We start from the raw sequence: 24,252 nt of genomic DNA, 5'->3' as shown, positions 1-24,252 counted from the left end.
GTTAATTTAAAAAATAAATCCAAACATTTACCAATCAGAAAAAAATTCTGTTTCAAGTAAAGGAGGTAAAAGCATGAGATCAACAAAAAGGGACCAAAGAGATAGAATGACAAGGCAGAAGAGACGGGATTATTCAGATCTGAAACAGAAGAGATGAAATGGAGAAAAACTAGAAATCTTTGTACGGAGAATGTGTATGTTTACAGATAGAAAGAAATTAAAGAAAGACAAAGCAGAAAGAGAACATTTTAAAAGGCAGCAAAAACCCATAATAAGTGAATCCAAGAAAAGTGCCTAGCTGCTGGCCAAAGGAAGCATTGGCAGAGGTCTATCCCAATCTCTCAATAGCAGATGTATAAATACAGACCAACTGAAAAAATAGGAAAAGATACTGGCGAAAAGTTACATTTTGAGGGGAAAAAGCCTTAACAGAGATTCATTATGAGATAAAATGCTATGTTGGAGGTTACAATGTCTTCCAGTGAAAATTACAGGGGCTGAAATTCACCCACGCCGGAACTGGGTCGCACCTACCGTTTCTGTTGTGTTTTGGCCGCCGCAAAATTCAGCTCTTTGTCATTTCTTTTCGAGCGGGGCGGAAGTCGGTCATAATGGGGGTGGAAGTGGGGACGGGAAACGGAGTCTCCTCCGCTATCAGTCATCAGCGCCGGGCTGGTGACGTCATCGCGCTGGCGCGTCACAACCTCTCTCCCCTTCAGTTAAAGGGGAGAGCCACTGCGAGCTCTTCATGTTTTTAAGTTTGGTCCACTGGGCCACCAGGAAAGGTTTCGGCCGGGCCAGCAGCCTGGCACCCAAGAGTCTGTCGACAGCCGGGCCGTACCTGGGGGCATAATTGTTGGGCCGACCTGGCAGTCGGCTAACAAAAAAAAAATATCATCGCCGGCAGCGCCACCTCCCCGTTAAGGGCGGCTGTGCCGCCGACCAACAAGGAGTGCACCGACAAATAAAGCTGTCGGGGACACCGATCGGCGGCAGGAAGAGTTTTGAAGCTGAATTTTCCCTCCCAGGGCGGCTCTGTTACGGTGCGCATTCTGATGACGTCTTTAACAACACATCAGCAGGAGTGGGCAGAAGTGGGGGGAGCGGGGCGGATCTCCACACCGCAGCAAAAAGCCCTGAGCTGAATTTCGCTGTGTCGGCGGCCATTCTGCACCAACCCGTGGCTGCTGCTTTCTAGCGGTCAGAGCCTTATCGGGAGGCCGAATTTCAGCCTCACAATATCTTCGTGCTAACGATGGTTTGTGCCAACCCTGTGAATAACAGCAATTCTAGGGAAGGGAACTGGTGTTACCTCTTTAACGAGGCTGGTTCAAATAGGACAGGGATTGGATTTTTTCCTTTCATGCTGTGATTTCCCCATTGAAAAGGTCTGCAGTCCAAATAAAAACTATTCTTGGCAAGGACAGGATTCTATTTTAAACACATCATTGCCCATGCTATTACACTCTACATTTTCAAATAATATTCTATTTGGCAGTAAAATGCACTAAATAAATAACATTCAGGTCAGTGGGATGCATTTTAAGTGCATTTCCTCCAGACAGTCCAGTGCAGATTGAGAACTCAACACACCAGATCATGGGAGAAAACTGTTTTATGTCATTGCTCATCAGCTGTTTCTGACATTACATTTGTTATTTTATTCACTGGATTATATTAGTAAAACTGTAATTAGGGTAAAGGTTTGGTGCTTTATGAACTCGAAAATTAATGTTCTACCATCCTATCTTTTAGAAACATAGACATAGAAACATAGGAAATAGGTGCAGGAGCAGGCCATTCGGCCCTTCGAGCCTGCACCACCATTCAATATGATCAAGGCTGATCATGCAACTTCAGTACCTCATTCTTGCTTTCTCTCCATATCCCTAGATCCCTTTAGCCGTAAGGGCCACATCTAACTCCCTTTTGAATATATCTAACAAATTGGCCTCAACAACTTTCTGTGGTAGAGAATTCCACAGGTTCACAATTCTCTGAGTGAAGGAGTTTCTTCTCATCTCGGTCCTAAATGGCTTAACCCTTATCCTTAGACTGTGACCCCTGGTTCTGGACTTCCCCAACATTCTTCCTGTAGCTAACCTGTCCAGTCCCATCAGAATTTTATATGTTTCTATGAGATCCCCTCTCATTCTTCTAAATTCCAGTGAATATAAGCTTAGTCGATCCAGTCTTTCTTCATATATCAGTCCTGCCATCCGGGGAATCAATCTGGTGACCCTTCGCTGCACTCCCTCAATAGCAAGAATGTCCTTCCTCAGATTAGGAGATCAAAACTGTACACAATATTCAAGATGTGGCCTCACCAAGGCCCTGTACAACTGCAGTAAGACTCCCTGCTCCTATACTCAAATCCTCTCACTATGAAGGCCAACATGCCATTTGCCTTCTTCACCGCCTACTGTACCTGCATGCCAACTTTCAATGACTGATGTACCATGACACCCAGGTCTCGTTGCACCTTCCCTTTTCCTAATCTGTCACCATTCAGATAATATTCTGCCTTCCTGTTTTTGCCACCAAAGTGGATAACCTCACATTTATCTACATTATACTGCATCTGCCATGCATTTCCCACTCACCTAACTTGTCCAAGTCACCCTGCAGCCTCTTTGCACCCTCCTCACTGCTCACACTGCCACCCAGCTTAGTGTCATCTGCAAACTTGTAGATATTACATTCAATTACTTCATCTAAATCATTAATATATATTGTAATTAGCTGGGGTCCCAGCACTGAACCTTGCAGTACCCCACTAGTCACTGCCTGCTATTCTGAAAAGGACCCGTTTATTCCTAATCTTTGCTTCCTGTCTGCCAACCAGTTCTCTATTCATGTCAATACATTACCACCAATACCATGTGCTTTACTTTTGCATACTAATCTCTTGTGTGGGACCTTGTCAAAAGTCTTTTGAAAGTCTAAGTACACCACATCCACTGGTTCTCCCTTGTCCACTCTACTAGTTACATCCTCAAAAAAATTTGAGAAGATTTGTCAAGCACGATTTCCCTTTCATAAATCCATGCTGATTTGGACTGATCCTGTCACTGCTTTCCAAATGTGCTGTTATTAAATCTTTAATCATTGATTCCAACAATTTCCCCACTACCGATGTCAGGCTAATGGTCTATAATTCCCTGTTTTCTCTCCCTCCTTTTTTAAAAAGTGGGGTTACATTAGCCAGCCTCCAATCCATAGGAACCAATCCAGAGTCGATGGAAAATGACCACCAATGCATCCACTATTTCTCGGGCCACTTCCTTAAGTACTCTGGGATGCAGACTATTAGGCCCTGGGGATTTATCGGCCTTCAATCCCATCAATTTAGTGACACAATTTCCTGACTAATGGAGAATTCCTTTAGTTCCTCCTTCTCGCTAGACCCTCGGTCACCAAGTATTTCTGGAAGGTTATTTATGTCTTCCTTAGTGAAGACAGAACCAAAGTATTTGTTCAATTGGTCTGCCATTACTTTGTTCCCCATTATAAATACACCTGATTCTGACTGCAAGGGACCTACATTTGTCTTCATTAATCTTTTTCTCTTCACATATCTATAGAAGCTTTTGCAGTCAGTTTTTATGTTTCCTGCAAGCTTACTCTCATACTCTATTTCCCCCCTCCTAATTAAACCCTTTGTCCTCCTCTGCTGAATTCTAAATTTCTCCCAGTCCTCAGGTTTGCTGCTTTTTCTGGCCAATTTATATGCCTCTTCCTTGGATTTAACACGATCCTTAATTTCCCTTGTTAGCCTTGAAGGAGCACTACAAAATTTTGCATTCAGGGATTAATAAGAAAAATGTAGATTTAAAATAATAGTTGGGAAAACTTATTTGGTAAAAGATCTCACTGAAAAATAAAAGCACTCTACAGAATATTCCAGCAGGCTCTGTGAAGTAGACTGCATTTGGCTGTGCCAGAAGATTACCCTGTCACAAAAAGCCAATAACACCAATTTAATCAACTCCCATGCAGTCACAAATCAATATTATTTGTTTTTCAGATGTGTTTGCAAAATATTAGAGCTGCTGTCAGTCACTGTTCTGGCGAATTGCTGTCCCTTGAGAATGCTTAAAATTCTATTTTTAAGGAGTGCACAGATAGGGCTTTCTTGGTTTGATACCACAATGTCCAACTAATGATTATTTATGATTTGCACAGCTTAAAAAAAAAAGCAGCATTAAAATGGAAAATGTTATTTGTAGGAAGAGCGTATGATAATATTTGAGTATTACATCCTCTTGTAGTTAGAATTTTGTGGACTTTGGCTTGGTTATTACAACATGCAACATAAGCAGGGAAGTCTTGCTACAGCTATATAAGGTATTGGTGAGGCCACACCTGGAATACTGCGTGCAGTTTTGGTTTCCATATTTACGAAAGGATATACTTGCTTTGGAGGCAGATCAGAGAAGGTTCACTAGGTTGATTCTGGGGATGAGGGGGTTGACTTATGAGAAAGGTTGGGCCTCTACTCATTGGAATTCTGAAGAATGAGAGGTGATCTTATCGAAACGTAGAAGATTATGAGGGGGCTTGACAATGTGGATGCAGAGAGGATGTTTCCACTGATGGGGGAGACTAAAACTAGAGGGCACAATCTTAGAATAAGGGGCCGCCCATTTAAAACAGAAATGAGGAAAAATTTCTTCTCTCAGAGGGTTGTAAATCTGTGGAATTCGCTGCCTCAGAGAGCTGTGGAAGCTAGGACATTGAATAAATTTAAGACAGAAATAGACAGTTTCTTAAACGATAAGGGGTTATGGGGAGCAGGCAGAGAGGTGGAGCTGAGTCCATGATCAGATCAGCCATGATCTTATTGAATGGCGGAGCAGGCTCGAGGGGCCGTATGGCCTACTCCTGTTCCTATTTCTTATGTTCTTACGTTCTTATAATAAATTTAAAGAGGACACTGTTTCTGTGAAAAAGTGCTTGGCTAAACCTTTTTTCATTTTTTTATAAACACAAATCTTCTTGTAGCACATGATTACATGAGTTTTAAGTAAGGTTGAAATCAGAATGAAATCTACACAGCTCTTCAGGGTCAATAGCTTCCCAAATGCAATAAAGCTTTGCCAAAACTTCTAATATAGCCAAATGTCTTTAAGCCGCTGATTATAAATTGCTCCAATATTCAATTCTTCCATCACAAAATCCTTCATTTTAATGCAGTTATTTTTGATGTTTAAATAGTAAACATATTTTCACTAGCTTATGAAATGTCAGAGTTACAGAAAAAAATAGCTAAATATGTACCGCTGTGATAGAGTAAACTTTTTGTATTAGTGCCAAGAAATCCTATAAGGAATTCAAGAAATCAAATAGGGAATTCAGAAGAAACTTCTTTACCCAGAGAGTGGTGAGAATGTGGAACTCTCTGCCACATGGAGTGGTTGAAGCGAATAGTATAGATGCATTTACAGGGCAGCTAGGAAGTAGAGGGTTATGCTGATAGAGTTAGATGAGGAAGGATGGGAGGAGGCTTGGGTGGAGCATAAACACCAGCATGGACTGGTTGGGCTAAATGGCCTATTTCAGCACTGTATATTCTATGTAATTCATTTATAATGCCTTGATTTTAGAAATGCAATATAATAAATCTGATTCTTTTTATTAAAGCCAACAAACCCGCACAGAGAGTGGTTTGTGTATCCATTTGGAGCGAATGAATGGTGGATGTGCCTAATTGCGATTGTGCCAGCTTTACTGGTCACTATACTTGTCTTTATGGACCAGCAGATTACTGCCGTCATCCTGAACCGCAAGGAGCATAAACTCAAGGTTTGTTGTTAATTTGTCTCCATGTTTTAATGTTTTGTTTTACCACTGGGTCAGTTGGAACCTTCACAAGATGATTCATTTCAAGTGGTTCAAATTATTTGCAAAAGTAAAGCACAAGTCACATTTTAAAATGCCTTTTACAAAATTATAAGTACTGTTAACAATTTATATTATTTGCAATTATGCTGTACAGTAATATTTACATTACAAACATAAGTTTACAGCTATTCAGCACATCATTAGAATCAGGTTGTGCATTCCCTGGCCTGCGAGCACCATTGGAGCATCGTAGCGGCATACCACTCCAGGGAGCAGCACGTGCTGGAGCAGGAGAGCAATGGCAGTGAAGAGGGACGTCACCAAGATACAGGTCGGTGATTGGAGCGTGGGCAGATAGAGCAGGAGCGGCGAGGTCGGGGCAAAGGAGCGGCGAGAGATTGTAGAGGAACATGATCGGGGCCTAGGAGAGGTGCGAGTTCGGAGCCCAGAAGAGGCGAGGGCCCAGGGGCAGCACGGGCCAGCCCACATTGCGATATGTGTGCGCAATAGTTCCGTGCAGCAGAGCTGGTCTCCAGTCACCTTGGTTAATCCTTGCCACTGGACCAAGACTCTGTTAAGCCCGTGTAGTTGCTGGTGTGCAACGGCCACCACACAATAAAAAAATCGACGCACAGGCATCTTCCACTCTTCAAAATTTGGTTCAGGACCTGGAATTTTAGGTCCTTCATTGAAACACCTGTGAACTTTTTGACATGGAAGCAAGTCATCCTCGATTCGAAGGACTGCCTATGATGATGATGAGGAGAATCATAGAATGGTTACAGCACAGAAGGAGACCATTTGGCCCGTTGAGCCCATGCCAGCTCTCTCCATGAGCACTTCAGCTAGTTTCACTCCCCTGCCTTTTCCCCGTAGTCCTGCAATTTTTTTTCCTTCAGGTGCTTATCCAATTCCCCTTTGAAAGTCTCAATTAAGTATGCTTCCACTACCCTTTCAGGCAGTGCATTCCAGATCATAACCACGCGCTGTGTAAATTTGTTTTCCCTCATGTCACTTTTGGTTCTTCTGTCAATCCCCTTAAATCTGTGTCCTCTGGTTCTCGACCCTTCTGTCAATGGGAACAGTTTCTCTCTATCTACTCTGTCTAGACCCCTCATAATTTTGAACACCTCTATCAATTCTCCTCTCAACCTCCCCTGCTCTAAGGAGAACAACTTCAGCTTCTCCAGTCTATCCATGTAACTGAAATTCCTCATCCCTAGAACCATTCTTGTAAATTTTTTCTCTACACTCTCCAGGGCCTTCACACCCTTACTAAATTGTTGTGCCCAGAATTGGACACAATACTCCAGTTGAGGCCGAACCAGTGTTTTATAAAGGTTCATCATAATTTCCTTGCTTTGTACGCTATGACTCTATTTATGAAGCCCAGGATCCCGTTTGCTTTTTTTTAACCGTTTTCTCAACCTGCCCTGCCACATTCAGCAATTTGTACACATATACCCACAGGTCTTTCTGTTCCTCCACCCCTTTTAGAATTGTACCCTTTAGTTTATATTGCCTCTCCTTGTTCTTCCTACCAAAAAGTATCACTTTGCACTTTTCGGCATTAAATTTCATCTGACACGTGTCCGCCCATTCCACCAGCCTGTCTATATCCTCTTGAAGTCCATCACTATCCTCCTCACTGTTCATGATTCTTCCATGTTTTGTGTCATCTGCAAATTCTGAAATTGTGCCCTGTACATCCAAGTCCAAGTCATTACTATACATCAAGAAAAATGTGGCCCTAGGGAACACCACTGTATACATTCCTTCAGTCTGTAAAACAACCGTTCATCACTACTCTCTGATTCCTGTAACTTAGCCAATTTTGTATCGATGTTGCCACTGTCCCTTTTATTCCACGGGCTTTAACTTTGCTGGCAAAACTATTTTGTGACACTTTATCAAATGCCTTTTGGAAGTCCATGTACACCACATTAACCGCATTGCCCTCATTAGCCCTTTCTGTTACCTCATCGAAAAACTCAATCAAGTTAGTTAAACATGATTTGCCTTTGACAAATCCGTGCTTGCTTTCCTTAATTAATCCACACTTGTCCACGTGACTGTGAATTTTGTCCTGGATTATCATTTCTAAAAACTTCCCCACTACTGAGGTTATACTGACGGGTCTATAGTTCCTGGATTTTTCCTTACACCCTTTTTTGAACAAGTGTGCAACATTTGCATTTCTCTAGTCCTCTGGCATCACCCCCGTATCAAAGGAGGGTTAGAAGATTATGGCCAATTTCCACCCTTAGCATCCGAGGATGCAACCCATCTGGTCCTGGTGACTTAACTACTTTAAGTACACCCAGCCTTTCTAGTACCTCCTCTGTTATGTATTAATGCTTGGGAGTCACCAGACACCAGAGGGCACCGCAGTCAGAGGTCATCAGGCTGTACACATGTGGCATGTGTGCTTGGTCACCTATATATAAGCTGGGTGTCTTTGTCACGCAGGCACTCTTGGCTGGAATAAAGATGGATCAGGTTGCACCTGAGTGAGTTTACAGTAACCAGACTCTTGAGTCATTACAATTGGCGATGAGGTAATTTAAGAACCTTCGCATGCCCAATGGGCACTGTTGGAATCCTGGAGAGGCTCGTGGAGGGCGAGGATTGGGCGGATTTTGTCTACCGCCTGGATCAGTATTTTGTGGCCAACGGCATAGAGGCAGAGGCCTACGCAGTTAAGCACAGGGCAGTTCTCCTCACAGTTTGTGGTCCGAAAATTTACGGCCTCGTGAAGAATCTTCTCTCGCTTGTACGTCTGGCGGAAAAAGGGTACGAGGAATTGTGTATGTTGGTGGGTAACCATTTGAAGCCACAAGAGGGGATCATCATATCACGCTACCATTTCTACACATATGTTCGTGCTGAGGGCCAGGTCGTGTCGGGATTTGTCGGTGATCTGCGACGTCTTGCTGAGCTGTGTAAGTTCGGGAAGACATGCTGCGTGATGTCTTCGTGATAGGCATCAACCATGATGTGATACTCAGGAAGCTGTTGGCTGCAGAGACGCTGGATTTGAAAAAGGCCATCACGACTGCCCAGGCATGCATGATGACGGATGATAATTTGAGGCAGATATCATCGACGAGTCGGAGTTCCACGGCAAGTACTGTAAACAAGATGGCGTAGTCTTCGGGCAGAGTTGCTTACATGAAACCTGCCGCTGCTCAGAGCCCGCCAACTGTTTCGAACCAGATTTCACCCTGTTGTCATTGTGGGGGCAATCATCAGCCTCATCAGTGTCGCTTTAGACAATACTCATGCAATGGATGTTCGAAAGTGGGGCATCTTCACAGGATGTGTCCACAACGAAGCAAGCGTGGTGCAACTCACCACGTGGTTAATGAGGACCAGTTCAGTGATGGCCCTGATATGCAACCTGAGGAGGAAGTGAATGGACTGTATTCATTCCTGAGCAAGAGCCAGCCAATAGTCATTACTGTGAAGTTGAATGGCATGTCTGTATCAATGGAGCTGGACACGGGTGCGAGCCAGTCGATAATGAGCCAAAGGACATTCGACAAGCTGTGGGACGCTAAGGCTGCGAAACCGAAGCTGAGTCCAGTCAATGCCAGATTGCGTACTTACACTAAGGAACTCATACTGGTGCTCAGCAGTACAGCAATCGAGGTGTCATATGACGGTGTGGTTCATGAGCTACCATTATGGATCGTCCCAGGTAATGGTCCAACGCTGTTCGGCAGGAATTGGCTCAAGAAAATCAAGCTGAACTGGAATAATGTCAAGAGGTTGTCCTCGGCGGGTGATACTTCGTGTGCTCAAGTATTGAAAAAGTTTCCTTCTTTGTTTGAACCGGGCATTGGTAATTTTATGGGAGGCAAGGTGCAGATTCACCTGGACACCAATGCAAGGCCTGTCTATCACAAAGCTCGGTCTGTTCCGTACATGATGAGGGAGAAGATTGTAATTGAGCTTGACGGACTCCAGCGTGAAGGGATCATATCACCGGTCGAGTTTAACGAATAGGATAGTCCCATTGTTCCTGTGTTGAAGAGTGATGGCACTGTCTGGATTTGTGGAGACTACAAAGTTACAATTAACTGATTTTCGAAACAGGATCAGTATCTGTTACCGAGGGCTGATCACCTGTTCGCCATGCTAGCTGGTGGAAAGTCATTCACAAAACTGGATCTGGAGTCGGCCTATATGACCCAGGAGCTTGTCGACACTTTGAAGCAACTCACCTGCATCAACACCCATAAAGGACTGTTCGTCTACAGCAGGTGTCCTTTTGGGATTCGTTCGGCTGCAGCCATATTTCAGAGGAATATGGAGAGTTTACTGAAGTCCGTTCCTAGAACTGTCATGTTTCAAGATGACATTCTGGTCACCGGTCGCGACACTGCTGAACATCTGAACAATCGTGAAGAAGTCCTACAGTATCTGGCCAAAGTGGGACTCAGGCTGAAACACTCAAAGTGTGTATTCATGGCACCTGAAGTCGAATTCCTCGGGAGTAAGATTGCTGCTGATGGCATCAGGCCCACTGATTCGAAAACCGAGGCCATCAAAAATGCACCCAGGCCTCAGAGTGTGATGGAGCTGCGTTTATTCCTTGAGCTACTCAACTACTTTGGTAATTTCTTACCCAGATTGAGCACTTTATTAGAGCTACTGCATGTGTTACACAGAAAAGGCGACAACTGGGTCTGGGGTGCATCTCAAGACAGAGCCTTTGAGAAAGCCAAGAATCTGCTATGTTCAAACAAGTTGCTTGTTCATTATGATCCGTGTAAGCGTCTTGTATTGGCCTGTGATGCTTCATCATATGGGGTTGGCTGCGTACTCCAACAAGCAAATGAATCGGGCAAGCTACAACCTGTTGCGTATGCTTCGAGAAGTCTGTCGAAAGCGGAAAGAGCCTACAGTATGGTAGAGAAAGAAGCTTTGGCCTGTGTGTTTGGGGTTAAAATAATGCACCAGTACCTGTTTGGTCTTTGTTTTGAACTAGAAACGGATCACAAGCCACTCATTTCATTGTTTGCGGAAAACAAAAGTATTAATACCAATGTATCGACCCGCATTCAAAGATGGGTGCTGACATTGTCTGCCTACAATTACGTCATCTGTCATAGACCTGGTACTGAGAATTATGTCGATGCACTGAGTCGTCTGCCCTTACCCACAACTGAGATGGAGACGCCTCAACCTGCAGATCTACTATTAGTAATGGATGCGTTTGACAGTGAAGGAGCCCCTGTCACTGTTCAACAAGTTAGGATCTGGACCAGCCATGACCCTATTTTATTGGTTGTGAAATGGTGTGTACTCAGTGGTGATTGGTCTGTCATACTTATGGAGATGTGTGAGGAGACCAAACCTTACAACTGTCGCAAGGATGAGCTGCCCATGCAGTCAGACTGTTTACTGTGGGGTAATCGTGTAATCATGCCGAAAAAAGGTAGAGAAACATTTGTACGTGAACTTCATAACACTCATCCTGGTATTGTCATTGATGAAGTCCATTGCTAGGTCTCATGTATGGTGACCTGGAATTGACTCTGATCTGGAATCATGCGTGCATCAGTGCAATACTTGCATGCAACTAAGTAAAGTACCAGCAGAATCTCCGCTGAGTCTTTGGTCGTGACCATCCAAACCATGGTCGAGGATCCACATTGATTTTGCGGACCCGTTCCTAGGAAAGATGTTTTTTATCGTAGTAATGCATATTCTACGTGGATAGAGTGTGTTATTATGTCATCCAGCATGTCTACTGCTACCATTGAGAGCCTTCGTATCATGTTTGTTAGTCATGGTTTGCCTGACATTGTTGTGAGCGACAATGAATCTTGCTTCACAAGTCTTGTGTTCCAGGAGTTCATGAAACTCAATGGCATCATGTGAGATCAGGTCGTTTCAAGCTTGCTTCTAATGGTCAAGCAGAGTGTGCCATTCAAACGATCAAGCAAAGTATGAAACATGTAACTCAGGGCTCACTGCAGAGACGGTTGTCATGTATATTGCTCAGTTACAGGTCAAGACCTCATACTCTTACTGGGGTTCCTCCTGCTCAACTGCTGATGAAGAGAAACATAGAAACATAGAAATTAGGTGCAGGAGCGGGCCATTCGGCTATTCGAGCCTGCACCGCCATTCAATAAGATCATGGCTGATCATTCAACCTCAGTACCCCATTCCTGTCTTCTCTCCATACCCCTTGATCCCTTTGGCCGTAAGGGCCATATCTAACTCCCTTTTGAATATATCTAACGAACTGGCCTCAACAACTTTCTGCGGGTAGAGAATTCCACAGGTTAACCACTCTCTGAGTGAAGAAGTTTCTCCTCATCTCAGTCTTAAATGGCTTACCCCTTATTCTTAGACTGTGACCCCTGGTTCTGGAACTCCCCAGCAACGGGAACATTCTTCCTGCCTCTAACCTGTCCAATCCCGTCAGAATTTTATATGTTTCTATGAGATCCCCTCTCATTCTTCTCAACTCTAGTGGTTACAAGCCCAGTTGATCCAGTCGCTCCTCATATGTCAGTCCTGCCATCCTGGGAATCAATCAGGTGAACCTTCGCTGTACTCCCTCAATAGCAAGAACGTCCTTCCTCAGATTAGGGGACCAAAACTGAACACAATATTCCAGGTGTGGCCTCACCAAGGCTCTGTACAACTGCAGTAAGACCAGGTTTTCTCTTGTTCATCATGATTTGAGTTGAAAACAGACGTCAAAGTCAGCAATGGTATCATGATCGTGTTGCCGTGTCATGTGACATCTCGGTCAACGATCCGGTTTATGTACTGAACTATGGTTAAGGTCCAAAGTGGATGGCCGGCACTGTTACAGCCAAGGAGGGTAACAGAGTGTTTATTGTCATGCTCAAGAATGGGCAAACATGCAGGAAACACCTTGACCAGGCTAAACTGCGGCACACGGATGAACTGGAACCGTGTGAGGAAGATGCAGTCAGTGACCAATCCAACCATTGTTCACTCATCACAGGACTCTGCTGACATTACTGACTCGGAATCTTCAGTCTCTGATGTGGTCATGACTACTCCCATCAGATCGGCTACTCAGCCCTCAGTCTCAACGGACTCAAAACGCTCGCCCAGAGCCAAAGTTGAACTGAGATGATCAACTCGTGAGAGGAAAGCCCCAGACCATCTTAATTTGTAAAAAGATTGTTGTTAGGATTTTAAAAAGGGGGATGTTGTTATGTATTAATGCTTGGGGGTCACCAGACACCAGAGGGCGCCGCGGTCAGAAGTCATTGGGCTGTACACATGTGGCATGTGTGCTTGGTCACCTGTATATAAGCTGGATGTCTTTGTCACGCAGGCACTCTCGGGCTGGAATAAAGATGGATCAGGTTGCACCTGAGAGAGTTTACAGTAGCCAGACTCTTGAGTCATTACATCCTCTTTTTCAATTTTTATTCTATCCAGTATCTCAACTACCTCCTCTTTCACAATGACTTTGGCAGCATCTTCGTCCTTGGTAAAGATAGATACAAAGTACTCATTTAGTACCTCAGCCTTTCCTCCTGCTTCCATGCGATAGATTTTTGGACTCTAAGGGAATTAAGGGATATGGGAATCAGATGGGAGAGCGGAGTGGAGGTCGAAGATCAGCCATGATCTTCTTGAATGGTGGAGCAGGCTCGAGGGGCCAAGTGACCAACTCCTGCCCCTATTTCTTGTGTTCTTTTGTTGTTGACCCACCTGGTGCTGAAACCCTCATACATGCCTTTGTCACCTCCAGACTCGACTATTCCAATACACTCCTGACTGACTTTTCATTCTCCACTCTCTGTAAATTTAAGCTCATCGAAAACTCTGTTGTCCATATGCTATCCCGCATGGAGTCTCACTCACCCATCACCCCTGCCTACGCTCGCTGACCTGTACTGGCTTCTCATCCCCTTACACATCAAATTAAAACATTCAATCCGTCTTTCAATCCCTTCATAGCCCTGCCCCATCCTCTCTTTAAACTCCTCCTTCCCCGCAAACTCTCTGTTTCTCTTGAGTCTGGCATTTTGTGAATCCTCCCTCCCTTTGCCCACCATTGTCGTCTGTGCCTTCAGTCTCCTAGGCCTCATGCTCTGGAATTCCATCCCTAGGTTCCTCTACTTTCCCACACTTCCTCCTTTAAGGGCCTCTTTAAACCTCACCTCTCTGAGCAAGCTTTGGTCACTGTGGTGTATGTAGCACTCAAATCACTGACTCCACACGGTCTGGTGTTGTAGTAACTGCTGTGACCTTAGTCCTTTATTGCTTAACTCCAGAGTGCCTCTCAGGTGTGGTGGGCAGCCTTTTATCCTCTGTCTTGCAGGTACTTTCAGGTCTCCCACCACAGTGCCCTCTGTGGCGCACCATTGTACTTATACATTTAATGTACCTGGACAATACATAACATCTCGCTCCCCCCTGCCAGTTCCAAAAGCCATTGCCGTTAACCTCGGCCTTGTTCGTCCTGGTTGATTTGTGAGTGTGAGTCCATGACCATCCACTTCCCTCTTCCCCCCATGTGGAGATTATGCTTGCGATCTGGTGCAAGCATGTGCTGTTTGCAGTCCTTACATGAGTGATGAAGTACACGAGCATAACCTCCTCCAACAGAAAGAAGGTATATATAGACAGTCATTTGTATGGTACATATAATATATGGTACAGATGTTATGTCAAAAGGTTGCAGGTACACTGAACAGTTATTTAATCCCAGCTCCTCTGGATGAGGTACGATGGCGGTATACTGGCCTTTTTTGCCCGAGTTAATGGGCTGCGCTGATACAGGGTATCGCAACTAGTGCGTTGCCTCTGTTCTCAGAAAGTAGTCGCCTTAGTGGCTCATCTGCAGCTGCTGAACCATTGCATGAATCACATAAATTGAAAATCGCATTAGTCCATTCGTCATGTTAGTCAAGGATCCATTACCCTTTTACTTGTACCTCATGGTATTAACTCTTTTTGTAATTCATATCCATTATTTTTAAAAATGTAACCATTCAGCATTAAAATATTAAACTTATCATAAATCCGTCATCCTACATTAACATTGCTCATTTAGACTCGCTCTTGCCTTACAAAAGTCTCTTTGTGGGGACCACCAACGATGTAAGGCCCTTTTAAGACTCCTGGGTGCATTTCCATTTTAAGACGCCATCTTGTGTTTCCCACGAGGCTTCCACTGGGCGCCGCCATTTTAGTTGCTCTGCTTGCCTTTCTCTGCAGAGCTCTGCTGCCACGAGGCTCGCCACCATCTTGAGCTCGCTGGCGACGAAGAAGGAACAAAGAAGAAAGAAAGGAGAAAAACTGCCAAGAACAACTTGATCTTGACTCTGGCAGAAGTGGTTCCCTGGACTCGATCAGTCATAGTCCCTGTGAGAGCGGCCTCCATAATTGCTGCCGCATCCGCCGCTCTGGCTCGCGTTCTCCCGGGTCCCACCAGCTGCCGCCATAGCCTCCGCCGCCGCTGTAGCCTCCGCTCCTGTCGCTGTCCCCATAACTGCCGCCCCTCCTGTGGCCGCCGTAGCCACCTCTCCTGCAGCCACCGTAGCCACCTCTCCTGCAGCCGCTGTGGCTGCCACCACCATAGCCGCGACCGTCGCCCGACTTTTCCTCTGCGTGGGCCCCCGATTTGTCGGCCATCGATGGACCTCCCGCTCATCGCCCGCAGCACGTCGCCGGCCCACAGCCCAGCGATCAAAACTGTTATTCCAGTGTCTGCTCATCTGTGTGGGGATTTAGACTGCCGATGAACTGCTTTTTTCTCCTCCAGCTCGGTCGGCGCTGCTCTTTGGGAACCCGGGGGACAGCGGTCTGTGGAGGAATGAAGTCTTCCCAGCTCCCACGGACCTTCCCCATTCATCTCCTGCCTAGTAGCGTCGGCCCATCGCCTGCAATGATCCACAAAGGTAAACCGTGCATCTCGCCACCGTGAGATACCTGCACAACCGCTCTGCCAAGAACAGGTATCCGTTCCCTGGTGTAGGTACGCAGCTTCGCCGTGACTGGGACCAGCTTGGGTCGTGCAGTTGGGTTGACCCACAGTTTATCAAAAGTTTCCTGACTCATCAACGACGGACCAGATCCAGTGTCCACTTCCATGCTCACTGGGACTCCGTTAATCTTGACTTCCATAATCACTGGGGCCGAATCGTCGGTACACGTATACAGTCCAAACGCCTCATCTTCTTCTGCCTGCTCCTCGCTGGATGGTGGATCCTCTACCATCTCCTCAGCCACACGGTGAGTCAGGTTTCTTTTGCACATACGCTGAAGGTGGCCTTTCGTGTGGCAGGTATTGCACGTATACTCCGCAAACCTGCACCGGTGACCCCCATGGCTTCCTCTGCAGCGCCAGCATGGTGCTACTCGATTAGCCCCCCTCGGCGGACTCTGAGTTCCAGGACCCCGAGGTCCGTGCTCTCTGCCCAGGGCAGAGCCACGTTCTGCAGTTTTGTCCGTGGCGGGCGCTATCCTGTGGACAGTGCCTGCCGAGTTCGAGACTGTGTGGATCATCTGCTTGGTGCTGCAAGTCGAGGTCATAAATGCCCGGCTGATGGTGATGGCTTGCTTCAGGGTGACTGTAGGTTCAGTGGTTAGCAGCTTGTGAAGGAGACCTTTATAGCCAATCCCCATAACAAAAACGTCTTGCAACACCTCGTCAAGGTGTGTGCCAAAGTCACACGGTGCCGCGAGCCTCCTGAGGTCCGCAGCATATTTGGTGACATCCTGGCCCTCAGGTCTGCAGTGGTGGTAGAATTTGTGCCTGGCCGTGAGGATGCTCTCCTTTGGTTTCAGTTGGTCACGAATGAGTTCGATCAGCTCCTCATATGACTTGTCCCTGGCGCTCGCGGGTGCCAGCAAATCCCATCCTCGTCACCAATGTGATGTATGTAGCACTCAAATCACTGACTCCACATAGTCTGGTGTTGTAGTAACTGCTGTGACCTTAGTCCTTTATTGTGCAACTCCAGAGTGCCTCTCAGGTGTGGTGGGCAGCCTTTTATACTCTGTCTTGCAGGTACTTTCAGGTCTCCCACCACAGCGCCCTCTGTGGCGCTCCATTTTACTTATACATTTAATGTACCTGGACAATACATAACAGTCACCATTCCTAATATCTCATTCTTTGTCTCGGCATCCATCTTTGTCTGGCTATATCTCTGTGCCCTGGAATGCTTTTCTATGTTAAAAATGCTATATTTTTGTTGCCTTTTTCTTGAAATCACTCTAATGCCATGGGATTGGAAACCTACCCTTCTGTACTAGCCCTGCAGCCACATCCTATCTTTACTAATCATCCTTCCATTAACCAGTTCAATGCTTGCACAGGAAGCAATCTGGAGATTACCATCCTAGAAGTCTTGTTTTTCTTACCTGGAAGTGCACAAGTGTGTATATTGGGTGAGGATACTATCAGGCTTGGATGTGATGTCCCTCATAATTGAATAGCCTACCAATGCTAGGTACAGACATGAAGAATCATCACTTGGAAGAGGTACTGGAGGGCAAGGTGCCAATGCCTTTCAAGAGAAGAGGAGGAGAGAAAATTACAGGACAAAAAGGAAGGCAGAAAAAAATAAATACAATAGTAATAAATACATTTTAAGTTGCCATATTATTTTCACAGCCACATAATGTGCAAACATTTAAAACTATTTTACCACTTATTTAATTTTAAATAACTATGGACCACTTTTATTATTTAATTTTTACTTTTGTAATCTGTTTACTGACCTATCCTACAAAGCAAAATATTTGCTCTAAAACAGAGAAATCACTGGCTATATTTTAATTTATTAGGTTAACAAATAGATCCATTTGAAAATGATTTTGTAGCTTGAAACCCATATTCAAGAAGCAAAATATGAGACTGTTCTATGTATCATAATTCTATATAAACTTGAATTAATGTTTTGAAAAAGTGGAACAAGAATGCTTTTCATGGAATAGTGGCCAATAAGAATAAAACTGCATTCAAAATAATAGATCTGAAAATTCTAAGGATTATTGTGAGGGAAACAATGTTATTTTATATTATTTCAAAGGGACTCCATTGTACTGCTCTAACAGAATGCTTTTGCTGATGCTTTAGAAAAATGGAAATGAGGATAAACACTGATAAAATATTTTGGGCAGATGTAATTTCTTTTTAGCATGTCTTTTTCTCCCCAATTCAAACTGTGACAATTACCCCACAGAAAGGTGCTGGCTTTCACCTAGACCTGTTTTGGATAGCTCTCCTTATGGTCCTTACTTCATTCATGGCTCTGCCCTGGTATGTGTCTGCAACTGTAATATCTCTTGCACACATAGACAGCTTGAAAATGGAGACTGCAAAATCTGCCCCAGGTGTCGAGCCCAGATTTATGGGAGTGAGGTATGTTGAGCAATATTGTAAGGATTTTGTATAGAATGATGATGGAAGCCATGTATATATGTAATTACAGTTGTCTTCAGATAAATGCATATGCTTTGTTCGAGCATAATTGTGTTCTTAGTGCAATCAACCAAACCACATCCAGCATATCCCTGAACTGTAGCAGTTATACCTGGAATCCTCAGGAGGGAGAGAGAAAACAGGGAATTATAGACCGGTCAGCCTGACATCGGTAGTGGGTAAAATGATGGAATCAATTATTAAGGATGTCATAACAGTGCATTTGGAAAGAGGTGACATGATAGGTCCAAGTCAGCATGGATTTGTGAAAGGGAAATCATGCTTGACAAATCTTCTGGAATTTTTTGAGGATGTTTCCAGTAGAGTGGACAAGGGAGAACCAGTTGATGTGGTATATTTGGACTTTCAGAAGGCGTTCGACAAGGTCCCACACAAGAGATTGATGTGCAAAGTTAAAGCACATGGGATTGGGGGTAGTGTACTGACATGGATTGAGAACTGGTTGTCAGACAGGAAGCAAAGAGTAGGAGTAAATGGGTACGTTTCAGAATGGCAGGCAGTGACTAGTGGGGTACCGCAAGGTTCTGTGCTGGGGCCCCAGCTGTTTACACTGTACATTAATGATTTAGATGAGGGGATTAAATGTAGTATCTCCAAATTTGCGGATGACACTAAGTTGGGTGGCAGTGTGAGCTGCGAGGAGGATGCTGTGAGGCTGCAGAGCGACTTGGATAGGTTAGGTGAGTGGGCAAATGCATGGCAGATGAAGTATAATGTGGATAAATGTGAGGTTATCCACTTTGGTGGTAAAAACAGAGAGACAGACTATTATCTGAATGGTGACAGATTAGGAAAAGGGGAGGTGCAAAGAGACCTGGGTGTCATGGTACATCAGTCATTGAAGGTTGGCATGCAGGTGCAGCAGGCGGTTAAGAAAGCAAATGGCATGTTGGCCTTCATAGCAAGGGGATTTGAGTACAGGGGCAGGGAGGTGTTGCTGCAGTTGTACAGGGCATTGGTGAGGCCACACCTGGAGTATTGTGTACAGTTTTGGTCTCCTAACCTGAGGAAGGACATTCTTGCTATTGAGGGAGTGCAGCGAAGGTTCACCGGGATTCCCGGGATGGCGGGACTGACCTATCAAGAAAGACTGGATCAACTGGGCTTGTATTCACTGGAGTTCAGAAGAATGAGAGGGGACCTCATAGAAACATTTAAAATTCTGACGGGGTTAGACAGGTTAGATGCAGGAAGAATGTTCCCAATGTTGGGGAAGTCCAGAACCAGAGGTCACAGTCTAAGGATAAGGGGGAAACCATTTAGGACCGAGATGAGGAGAAATTTCTTCACCCAGAGAGTGGTGAACCTGTGGAATTCTCTACCACAGAAAGTTGTTGAGGCCAATTCACTAAATATATTCAAAAAGGAGTTAGATGAGGTCCTTACTGCTAGGGGGATCAAGGGGTATGGCGAGAAAGCAGGAATGGGGTACTGAAGTTGAATGTTCAGCCATGAACTCATTGAATGGCGGTGCAGGCTAGAAGGGCTGAATGGCCTACTCCTGCACCTATTTTCTATGTTTCTATGTATAACTGTTGCATCTAATATTTTTTTCAGCACTTGTTCTTGTTTCATGGCTAGACAGTATTTTCCATAAGCAGAGCTTTTATGCACTGAAGCCTGCATTTTTATTCAGCACTGTGCAGGTGTTAGTGTAAGCAGATTTAACAATTAACCCCCAATTGTAATAAGCTGCTTATTGGTGAATATGTTGAATGTGCCTCATGTTTCCCAATCATCTTTGAAGGCAAAAAATGTTGATGGACCAATATACACAGGTTAAGAGTCAAGACTACTTGGCTAAATTGATTTACCAGCACACAGGTTAAAATGACTTGCTAATATGTACAGGCTAAACCAACTTGAATAAATAATGTACAGAAAAGACACAGCAAGATAGTAAAATAGCACAATACTTGAAAAAACAACAGAACTATAATCCATTCACACGTGGTTAATATACCCTTTCCAGAAAGGTGTTTCTTGCAGTCTTTAACAAGTAGCAGATTTGTTGGTTGACAGTCAGGTTTTGTAGACCTTCATTAAGTGAAATCAGGATAGGGCTTGTGTGTGAAGGTCGCCATGATTAAGTAACTTGATAACATTCACTGTATTGGCTTACGTGAAAAATGAACATCTAGGCAAGCTATCATAAGGGCTAGCCTCCTTTGGAATTGTACCCAAACAATGCCTTCAGGAGAGGAGAGAGAAAAAAATAGTAAAATCAAAGGCTCCTGGAAGGATCAGTGGGTAACAGATGTGGTCCGATAATAGAAACATAGAAACATAGAAACATAGAAAATAGGTGCAGGAGTAGGCCATTCGGCCCTTCTAGCCTGCACCGCCATTCAATGAGTTCATGGCTGAACATTCAACTTCAGTACCCCATTCCTGCTTTCTCGCCATACCCCTTGATCCCCCTAGCAGTAAGGACCTCATCTAACTCCTTTTTGAATATATTTAGTGAATTGGCCTCAACAACTTTCTGTGGTAGAGAATTCCACAGGTTCACCACTCTCTGGGTGAAGAAGTTCCTCCGCATCTCGGTCCTAAATGGCTTACCCCTTATCCTTAGACTGTGACCCCTGGTTCTGGACTTCCCCAACATTGGGAACATTCTTCCTGCATCTAACCTGTCTAACCCCGTCAAAATTTTATATGTTTCTATGAGGTCCCCTCTCATTCTTCTGAACTCCAGTGAATACAAGCCCAGTTGATCCAGTCTTTCTTGATAGGTCAGTCCCGCCATCCCGGGAATCAGTCTGGTGAACCTTCGCTGCACTCCCTCAATAGCAAGAATGTCCTTCCTCAGGTTAGGAGACCAAAACTGTACACAATACTCCAGGTGTGGCCTCACCAATGCCCTGTACAACTGTAGCAACACCTCCCTGCCCCTGTACTCAAATCCCCTTGCTATGAAGGCCAACATGCCATTTGCTTTCTTAACCGCCTGCTGCACCTGCATGCCAACCTTCAATGACTGATGTACCATGACACCCAGGTCTCTTTGCACCTCCCCTTTTCCTAATCTGTCACCATTCAGATAATAGTCTGTCTCTCTGTTTTTACCACCAAAGTGGATAACCTCACATTTATCCACATTATACTTCATCTGCCATGCATTTGCCCACTCACCTAACCTATCCAAGTCGCTCTGCAGCCTCACAGCATCCTCCTCGCAGCTCACACTGCCACCCAACTTAGTGTCATCCGCAAATTTGGAGATACTACATTTAATCCCCTCATCTAAATCATTAATGTACAGTGTAAACAGCTGGGGCCCCAGCACAGAACCTTGCGGTACCCCACTAGTCACTGCCTGCCATTCTGAAAAGTACCCATTTACTCCTACTCTTTGCTTCCTGTCTGACATTACACAACCCAGGAACGTCTTGTGTTTGATCGCTTGTCTACATGCTGGTAGTTGGTTTGTTAAGGGTACGTCATGTTTGACTAATCTGGTTGAATTTTTTGAGGAGCTCACTAATTAGGTAGACGAGGGAGTGTCTGTGGCTGTTATTTAAATGGACTTCTGGAAGGCATTCAGTAAGGTTCCAAACACGAGATTATTAGCACAAAATTGAAGGTAGCCTTTGGAAATTGGTTGGGAGGCCAGAGACAGAGATTGGGGATAAAAGTTAGGTACTCTGATCGGCAGGATGTGACAAGTGCTGTTCCCTAAGGATCTGTTCTGGCACTTCAACCTTTCACCATATTTATTTATGGTGTGGATGAAGGAATCGAGAGTTGTATATACAAGTTTGCGGATGACACTAAATTAGGAGGGATAATAAGTAAATAGTTCAGATGGGAGCAGGAAGTTGCAAAGGAACATAGACAGATTAAGCAAGTGGGAAAAACAATGGCAAATAGAGTTCAGTGTGAGATCATACAATTTGGCTCCAAGAAACATAAATCAGATTATTTTCAATATGCTGAGAAACTAGGGACTGTAGAGGAGCAAAGAGCTCAAGTACACAAATCATTAAAAGCCAATAGACAGGTACAAAAAGTAATCAAAAAGACTAATGGAATGTTGGCCTTTATTTCAAAGGGGCTGGAATACAAAGAGAAGGAAGTTATGCTTCAGTTGTATAGAACCCAGGTCAGACCCCATCTGGAGTACTGCATTTAGTTTTGGGCACCACGCCTCAGCAAGGAAAGATTGCATAAACTTGGCTTGTATTCCCTTGAGTATAGGAGATTGAGGGATGATCTGATTGAGGTGTTTAAAATGTTAAATGGATTTAATAAAGTAGCTATGAAGAAACTGTTTCCTCTGGTGGGGACATAATCTTAAAATTAGAGCTAGGCCTTTCAGGAGTGAAATCAGCAACAAGGTAAGTTTAAAAAAAATACTTAGCTGAATATGGAGCCAGAAGGAGCAGAGGTGCTCCTCCTGGCTTCGCACAAAGGTAATAATACAAATGTGGAACTCTCTCCTCCAAAAAGCTATGGATGCTGGGACAATTGGAGCTTTCAACACTGATATAGATCGATTTTTGATAGATAAAGGTATCAAGGGACGTGGAGCAAAGATGAGAAAATGGATCTGAGGTTCAGATCAGGCATGATCTACTTGAATGGCGAGGAAGGCCCAAGGGGCTGAATGGCCTACTTAGAATCATAGATATGGTTACAGCTGGAAGCAGGCCATTCGGCCTGTCGAGCCCGTGCTGACTCTCAGCTAGTCCCACTCCCCTGCCCTTTCCCTGTAGCCCTGCAATTTTCTTCCCTTCAGATACTTATCCAATTCCTTTTTAAAAGATAAGATTGAGTCTGCCTCCACTACCCTTTCAGGCAGTGTGTTCCAGAAACCAACCACTTGCTGCGTAAAAAAGTTTTTTCTTATGTCATCTTTGGTTCTTTTGCCAATCACCTTAAATCTGTGTCCTCTGGATCTCGATCCTTCTGCCAATGGGAACAGTTACTCTCGATCTACTCTGTCCAGACCCCTCATGACTTTGAACATCTATCAAATCTGCTCTCAAACCTTCTCTGCTCCAAGGAGAACAAACCCAGCATCAACGTAATTGAAGCCACTCATTCCTGGGATTGTTCTCGTAAATCTTTTCCGCACCTTAGAATCATAGAAATTTACAGCATTCAGCCATATACAGCATGGCCATTCAGCCTATCATGTCCGTGCCGGCCGACAAAGAGATATCCAGCCTAATTCCACTTTTCAGCTCTTGATCCATAGGTTATGGCACTTCAAATGCATATCCAAGTATCTTTTAAATGTGATGAGGGTTTCTGCCTCTTCCACCCTTTCAGGCAGTGAGTTCCAGACATCCACCACTATCTTGAAAATAGGTCCTTCCTATCCACTCTATCTAGGCCCCTCATAATTTTATACACCTCAATAAGGTCTCTCTTAAGCCTCCTCTGTTCTAAAGAAAACAACCCAGCCTATCCAATCTTTCCTCATAGCTAAAATTCTCTAGTGCTGGCAACAGCCTCATAAATCTCCTCGGTACCCTTTCCAGTGCAATCACATCTTTCCTGTAATGTGGTGACCAGAAATGCACACAGTACTCCGGCTGTGGCCTAACTAGTGTTTTATACTGTTAAAGCTCTTACATTCTATGCCTCGGCTAATAGTGTCAGGTATTCTGTATGCCTTCTTAACCACCTTATCTACCTGTCCTGCTACCTTCAGTGATCTGTGACCATGCATCCCAAGGTCCCTCTGTTCTTCTACACTTCTCAGTGTCCTACCATTTATTGTGTATTCCCTTGCCTTGTTAGACCTCCCCAAAGGCATTACCTCACACTTCTCTGGATTGAAATCCATTTGCCACCGTTCTGCCTACCTGACCAGTTCATTGATATCTTCCTGCAGTCTACAGCTTTCTTTTAAGGCCTTCAATCCTTCCTAAAATATGGTGCCCAGAATTGGACACAATACTCCAGTTGGGGCCGAACCACTGTTTTATACAGGT

General features: G+C 44.5%; 1 protein-coding gene across 1 annotated transcript in view; it reads left to right on the top strand.

The window, feature by feature from the left end:
* LOC139262455 (electrogenic sodium bicarbonate cotransporter 1-like) overlaps window positions 1-24,252 on the top strand; it is a 152,336-nt gene that overhangs the window by 71,027 nt on the left and 57,057 nt on the right. The window contains exons 16-17 of the mRNA XM_070877641.1: window positions 5,644-5,805; window positions 18,048-18,226. Coding sequence (XP_070733742.1) covers window positions 5,644-5,805; window positions 18,048-18,226 — 341 coding nt within the window. The remainder of the gene's footprint in view (window positions 1-5,643; window positions 5,806-18,047; window positions 18,227-24,252) is intronic.

Source organism: Pristiophorus japonicus, chromosome 4 (genome assembly GCF_044704955.1).
Source record: "Pristiophorus japonicus isolate sPriJap1 chromosome 4, sPriJap1.hap1, whole genome shotgun sequence".
In the NCBI taxonomy this organism is placed as follows: domain Eukaryota; kingdom Metazoa; phylum Chordata; class Chondrichthyes; family Pristiophoridae; genus Pristiophorus; species Pristiophorus japonicus.
Note: the sequence above shows the minus strand (reverse complement) of the source record. Positions and strands in the feature narration are given on the sequence as shown.